The 6,000-nt window shown below is 35.1% G+C and overlaps 2 protein-coding genes across 2 annotated transcripts; one reads left to right on the forward strand and one right to left on the reverse strand.

Annotated features, from left to right (window-relative positions):
- Positions 1-988: 988 nt before the first annotated feature.
- LOC127127114 (transcription factor MYB17) lies at positions 989-3,360 on the forward strand. The gene is made up of 3 exons (XM_051056232.1): positions 989-1,699; positions 2,270-2,399; positions 2,525-3,360. The coding sequence occupies exons 1-3, from the start codon at positions 1,564-1,566 to the stop codon at positions 3,138-3,140; spliced, it is 882 nt and encodes a 293-aa protein (XP_050912189.1). The 5' UTR covers positions 989-1,563; the 3' UTR covers positions 3,141-3,360.
- Positions 3,361-3,442: 82 nt separating this feature from the next.
- Positions 3,443-4,709, reverse strand: LOC127127115 (uncharacterized protein At3g61260). The gene is made up of 5 exons (XM_051056233.1): positions 4,486-4,709; positions 4,298-4,360; positions 4,101-4,188; positions 3,904-3,985; positions 3,443-3,810 (listed from the first exon to the last, which is right to left on the reverse strand). Exons 1-5 carry the CDS (start codon positions 4,598-4,600, stop codon positions 3,616-3,618), a joined length of 543 nt encoding a protein of 180 aa, XP_050912190.1. The 5' UTR covers positions 4,601-4,709; the 3' UTR covers positions 3,443-3,615.
- Between the last annotated feature and the right edge of the window lie 1,291 nt (positions 4,710-6,000).

Genomic DNA, 6,000 nt, shown 5'->3' on the forward strand with positions numbered 1-6,000 from the left:
GGGTCCATAATACATAATGATGGAGAAATAGAAGTGGATGTAAACCATCAAATTCAATTTGAGTTGTTGAAATGCAGAAAGACATTAGGTGTTTTATGTGATGCAAAGACACCACTCAAGCCGAAGGGAAAGTTTTATCAGATTGCGGTAATTAAGGTATGTGATTTTGTACGGGACAAAATGTCAAGCAGTTAAGAATCAACACGAAAATAAAGTAATTGTAGCATAGATGAGGATGTTGCGGTAGATATGTGGTAAGATTCAACAAAATAAAATTAGAAATGGTAGTATTAGAGATACTTGCGAGATGTAGACCATGTTTTAAAATATCTCAAAGCCACTATAAGGAGAAGACTCTTGTTTAAAAGAGGTGAAAAATCTAATTATAAAAACTTACACGAATCTTAAGGATGAAAATATTTTTCTTTTATTCCTATTCTAACAAATGTAAAATAAACTCATATCTTTCACTATGTATGGCTGCATATAGCTGATCCAATTGATAGATGCAAATTCAATGGAATCTTGTTGAAAGTATCATATATTAAATATGATAAGAAGACGGTTTAAAACTATTACCATCTTTAGAACACCTAATAGTAATAAAAGAGAAATTAAAAATGTAAATCACAAACAACAAACATGATAGATCAACGACTACATAGCATAGTAATGCCGATATTTCCAAACATCAGTTCGGTTGATAGTTGTGTAAAAACACTAAAATTCCTAAATCTATATATATATATCGTTTGCATGACCAACTAATGTATGTATCCGATTTTTTTCTGGTATCATTCCACAGATGGTACCGCAATCGGTTCACTGTACAATAATCTATTCAAGGTCTATAAGACCACGCGCTATCAGATTCTCGCTATCAAACCAGCATGGTCACATTCTAGATGTTCATCTTAAGAGGTGGACCATGATCACCTCTCCCATTGCACATGTGCTAACAGATGAACGAAGCTCGTGTCTAAAAGTAGATTACTCAAGTATTCAATTCCTGGTGTGTGACTGTGTTGGTACCCTGTGCAAGGCATTAATAATTGAACCCTCCATTAATGCTAATGTCCTTCCTCTTCTAACTGTCTGTGTTGGTTTTCAATCTCACGCTGACTTTTCTGCAAGAGAATCCAACATAAATGCATTCATAGTTGTTCTGTCTCAGCCATTAATGCTATCACTATCATCTTGACTGCAATCTCTCTCTCTCATCCTAGTTCTGTGTAAATTGAAAACCAAAAAATTTGCAAAAAGTTTTGTCACAATGATGATGATGATGCAACTTCACCAATGCTACAGAACTTGCATTTATTGCTAATAAATCCAGCTTGAAACTCGCTGATGCATGCCCCTATCCAGTAATAATGCCACCTCAGATCACTTTTTTCAACATCCATGTTCTTCCCTATTTATTACCAGCTCGTATCTCACAGTACTCTCAGAATCTTCAAGTATTCAAAACATGCTTTAAATTCTGCTTTTTCTTTGTTTTCGCCTTTTCTTTATTAATGTGTGTCCTAGCTTTTGTTGAGAATTGAAAGAGAGAAAGTAAGAATGGGAAGGACACCATGCTGTGACAAGAAGGGTTTGAAGAAAGGACCTTGGACTGCTGAAGAAGATGAAATTCTTGCTAACTATATCAACAAAAATGGTGGTCATGGAAGCTGGCGTTCTCTCCCTAAGATCACAGGTTTTCATCCCTTTTCTTCTTTTCCTTTTTGCTTGTATTTTTTGCATGTAACTCCTTAGTATATTTCTTTTTCTGTTAAATTCACTGTCAATATTTTGCGTACCGAGCTAATATAAATGTTTAGAACGAAAGTAAGGTTAAAAGGAAAGTTTGCATTTTGGTTTTATATACATTCATGGTAGTTGTTGGTTTTTTGGTGATGGAAACACATCACTTACCAATTTAGGCCATATTTATTCACTCTACATCGGAAGCAATTCGCGTCGCAGTAGTTACTGCAATGACCACAATCTCAACACCCGCATCTGCAATCGCATTCACAGTTTAAAACCATGTCTGAAACATATCTTAGTGGATCTGAATCTGGTTCCACTTGGAATAACATAATGTTGGTGTATTATATATTCCTAACCAAAACTCTTGCTTCATTTTTCATTACTCTAGATCAGCTAGCCACTTGACAAACCATGACTACTTTATCTTGAACACTTTTTCTTCATAGTTCTAATCAAAGGCTTCATGTGTAATTGTGTATGCAGATTAATAGTAACATTATTGTTTTACTTTCAGGTCTTCTTCGTTGTGGTAAGAGTTGCAGGCTTAGGTGGACCAACTATTTGAGACCGGACATTAAACGCGGACCCTTTACTCCCGAGGAAGAAAAACTAGTCATACAGCTTCATGCCATTCTAGGAAATAGGTATACAGTTAAGCATTTATTAGGCTTCTTTTGATTTTTACATTTTCTTAATGAGATCATAATCTTATTTTGAGTTCATTAATTAATAAAGAATAATTTTTTGAAAAATTTAACTAATATTTCAGGTGGGCTGCAATTGCATCTCAGTTACCAGGAAGAACAGACAACGAGATAAAGAACTTTTGGAACACGCATTTGAAGAAGCGTCTCAAAAGCATGGGGATTGATCCAAAAACACATGAGCCAGTAGCCTCGTCAACTAGTTACCCCAATCACAAGTCACACGCATCGATTTTGACACGTCACATGGCTCAATGGGAGAGTGCAAGGCTTGAAGCAGAAGCAAGACTCTCAACTGAATCATCACACTTCAACAACAGCAACAACAACAACAACAACAATCATAATTCTTCTGAAAAAACTGATTCTTCTTCTGACTACTTTCTCCGAATATGGAACTCTGAAGTTGGAGATGCATTTCGCAATGTTCAAAAACCAGATACAGATCATGATACCAAAATGAGTCGCTGTCAGAGTCCTATCTCTGCTGTCACAGCAAGCAGTAGTGTGAAAGAAGAGTCGGAGTGGAAAACTGACAAGTTTTGCGCTGAAGATGTGATTCTTGAATCCGATTCAACAAGCTCTAATGACTTGGAAGATTCATCAGACACTGCTTTGCAGCTCTTGTTCGATTTTCCTATGAACAATGATATGAGCTTCTTAGAAAACTATTTTGCTTAACCCCTTTAGGTATTTGTCGCTACTACTTAGAGTCCGTGAAAAACAATGTCATATGTTCTAATTCTCGTCACGAAATTTTGTGAAAGAATTAGATACATATTTCATATTTATTTTACGATAAATTCCCGACTAATTTTACTTCTTTTCTTTCTGGTTGTGTGTATATCTATGTCATTTGTAGTATCAATGTATCATGTACTAGCTTTCGAATTAGTACTACTTGGTTGCGTTAACCACATATTTGAACTGCGTTAAATATATAATTTGTTGTCGAATCTGATGTAAAAATCGTGTGATTGAGATAAAACCATAATCGAACATTCCATGTATGTCAATGATTTACAAAAGGCATTAACAAACTTTGCTTATTCTTTGAGCAATTTTCTTCTGCTTTTTACACAGAAACATATTGAGCTCAAAGAAATATAAAGACAAAATGTGCAACTAGATAATTATTGTGGAAAAAGAAAAATATTCAAAAGCAGCCAACTATTTTCTTCGGAGTAGTTCCGGTTGCACGGTATTTTGCAGCCATTTCCTCGACCTTAAGAACTTCCTCGCCTCGTTTGGCTTCAATTACTGCTCTTTTCTCTTGTGCTTCCCTGTGAATTACTGCTATCTTGTTTTTCATTATTTCACCATAGTGTGCTTTCTTTTTCTCTAGTTTTTCCTGCTCATGTAACAACTTTTTCTTAGTTATGACTTACGCGAGACCGCATGAGCGATTTTTCTGTTATAGTATTGATAGTCAGGTAAACGTTACCTCGATCTTTTTGAGCTCGGCTTCGAGAGCAGCCTTCTTGCTGTTTTCCCAAGAAGCAATGGAAGAGATGTATTTATGAGCTCTGCGAACAAACATATTATGATTATTGTGTCATACAATAACACCAACAAACTAAAGAGAATTGTTTTCGCAATGTGACTTGATAATGCGGAAAAAAAAACTTGAAACATTCTTACTTGTTATCTGCTTTGGTTTTTTTACTCTCTTCCCATGCTTTCACATAGGATAACTTTTTCTCTTTGGAAAGTTCTGCTAAAGCAATATCTGCATATAGTAAAAATGTACATAAATACAATTAGTTACGAGTGTATGTTCCGATGATCGATAAATTTGACAAAATTGCATCGAAACCGCGACGCGAATCAACACTAACCTCTATCTAGAGATCCTCCTTTTGAGCTTAGTTTGTTTGCAGGAACTGGTGTCTCTGGTGTTTCTGCATAACCAATTAAAACAAGATTTTGATAACATCTCATTGAAAAAACCGATTAAATAAAGAAAGTAACAAAACATGAACATGCAAATTAAAATCACTCTCAGGCTCAGCTACAACCGCAACACCTTTAGATTCCTCAGCAGCCTTAGCCGTTTCAGAAGCATCGTTTGATGGTACCTCAACTACAACCGGAGCTGAAGATGAAACAGATGTTTCTGCTTTCACTTGCGTCTCTGCCATTGCTATTGGTGTTAGAAGACAGAGACGCAATGCAGAAGCAGAGAAAAAAAACAGAAAACCAGAGGAAGATGAAGCAACGTTATTGAACTTTATATATATTATTATTGTTATCTTAAAAGTTCCATGAATCATGGTGGTCCACTTATGAAATAGAATGTTTTTAAGGTTGTTGGCAATTTGTGAGTGAAAGCCATGCAAGAGTTTGAACCGTTGATTTAAGTTACTATTGCTAATTATGGCTTTGTAATTGCATTGCCATAAGTGTTTACATATACTAATCCTTAATTTAGAAATTGATTATAAAACTTTCTAATCATATATGACTTGCTAAAGGCATTGCCATAAGTGTTTACATATACTAATCTTTTTAGGTCAACATAGAAATTTAATTTTTGTATTGTTTGTGAATTTCAACAAAATATCAATTTTTTAAATCATTTTGTTCATGTACTTCGTTGAGTAGCTCTTAGTAATTTTTGTGATAAAATCTATAAGAATATATAATTTCATCCCTTTCATTGATACGATTTGTGAATTTTATTGTCAAATCTTATACGAATACTAATAATAGTTAATAAATATAATCTAATGAATATGATACATACAATGAATATAAACATATCGTAGTTGAAATGGGAGGTTGACAGACGCTGAAATTGTCTCTAAAATCCTGAAACTGTGCGAAGGGAAGACTTTTGGTAAAAATATCTGCAATTTGATATCGTGATGGAGGTGAAGAGCATTGACATGACCTCAAGCTACTTTTTCGCGGACGAAATGAATATCCATCTCGATATGTTATGTTCGTTGATGTTCAATTGGGTTATCAGAGAGATAGATTGCATTGACATTGAAAATCTTATATAGGATTTGATAAGAGTTGTATATAACTCACAAATTATATCAATGAAAGGAAGGGAATTATATTCTTAGATGGTATCGGCTTTCTCGATCCTACACATATAAACCCTTACCCCACCCACTACTCACTACCTCCATGGCAAAAATCATTTCCCCCATAAATCACGTTGATGACACTTTGTCAATGTCAAACCAAAATCCACCGATGACGAAAAATAAATTTCACTCCACTTTCACTATCAACAACATCAAAAAAATCCTTCTGGCGACGTTGGACAATGACTCTAATATTTACCTCTCGTGGTCACCCCTCCTTAAGGTGCAAGCATACATTCACAACGTGATCGATCATATCATCCCCCCTCTGATGAACAAGCAATCCACGCAACAACCACTTTGAAAGCTCTGATATTTTGAACAATCTAGACGTTGTTATGTTGCAATGGATGTATGTAAATGTCTCACAAGACATTCTAAATTCCATCCTTGTGATTGACGACTGAACCAAACAGTGTTGGAACCGCATCGCTGCAATGTTC

The sequence above is a fragment of the Lathyrus oleraceus genome, chromosome 3, assembly GCF_024323335.1.
Source record: "Lathyrus oleraceus cultivar Zhongwan6 chromosome 3, CAAS_Psat_ZW6_1.0, whole genome shotgun sequence".
NCBI classification, from domain to species: domain Eukaryota; kingdom Viridiplantae; phylum Streptophyta; class Magnoliopsida; order Fabales; family Fabaceae; genus Lathyrus; species Lathyrus oleraceus.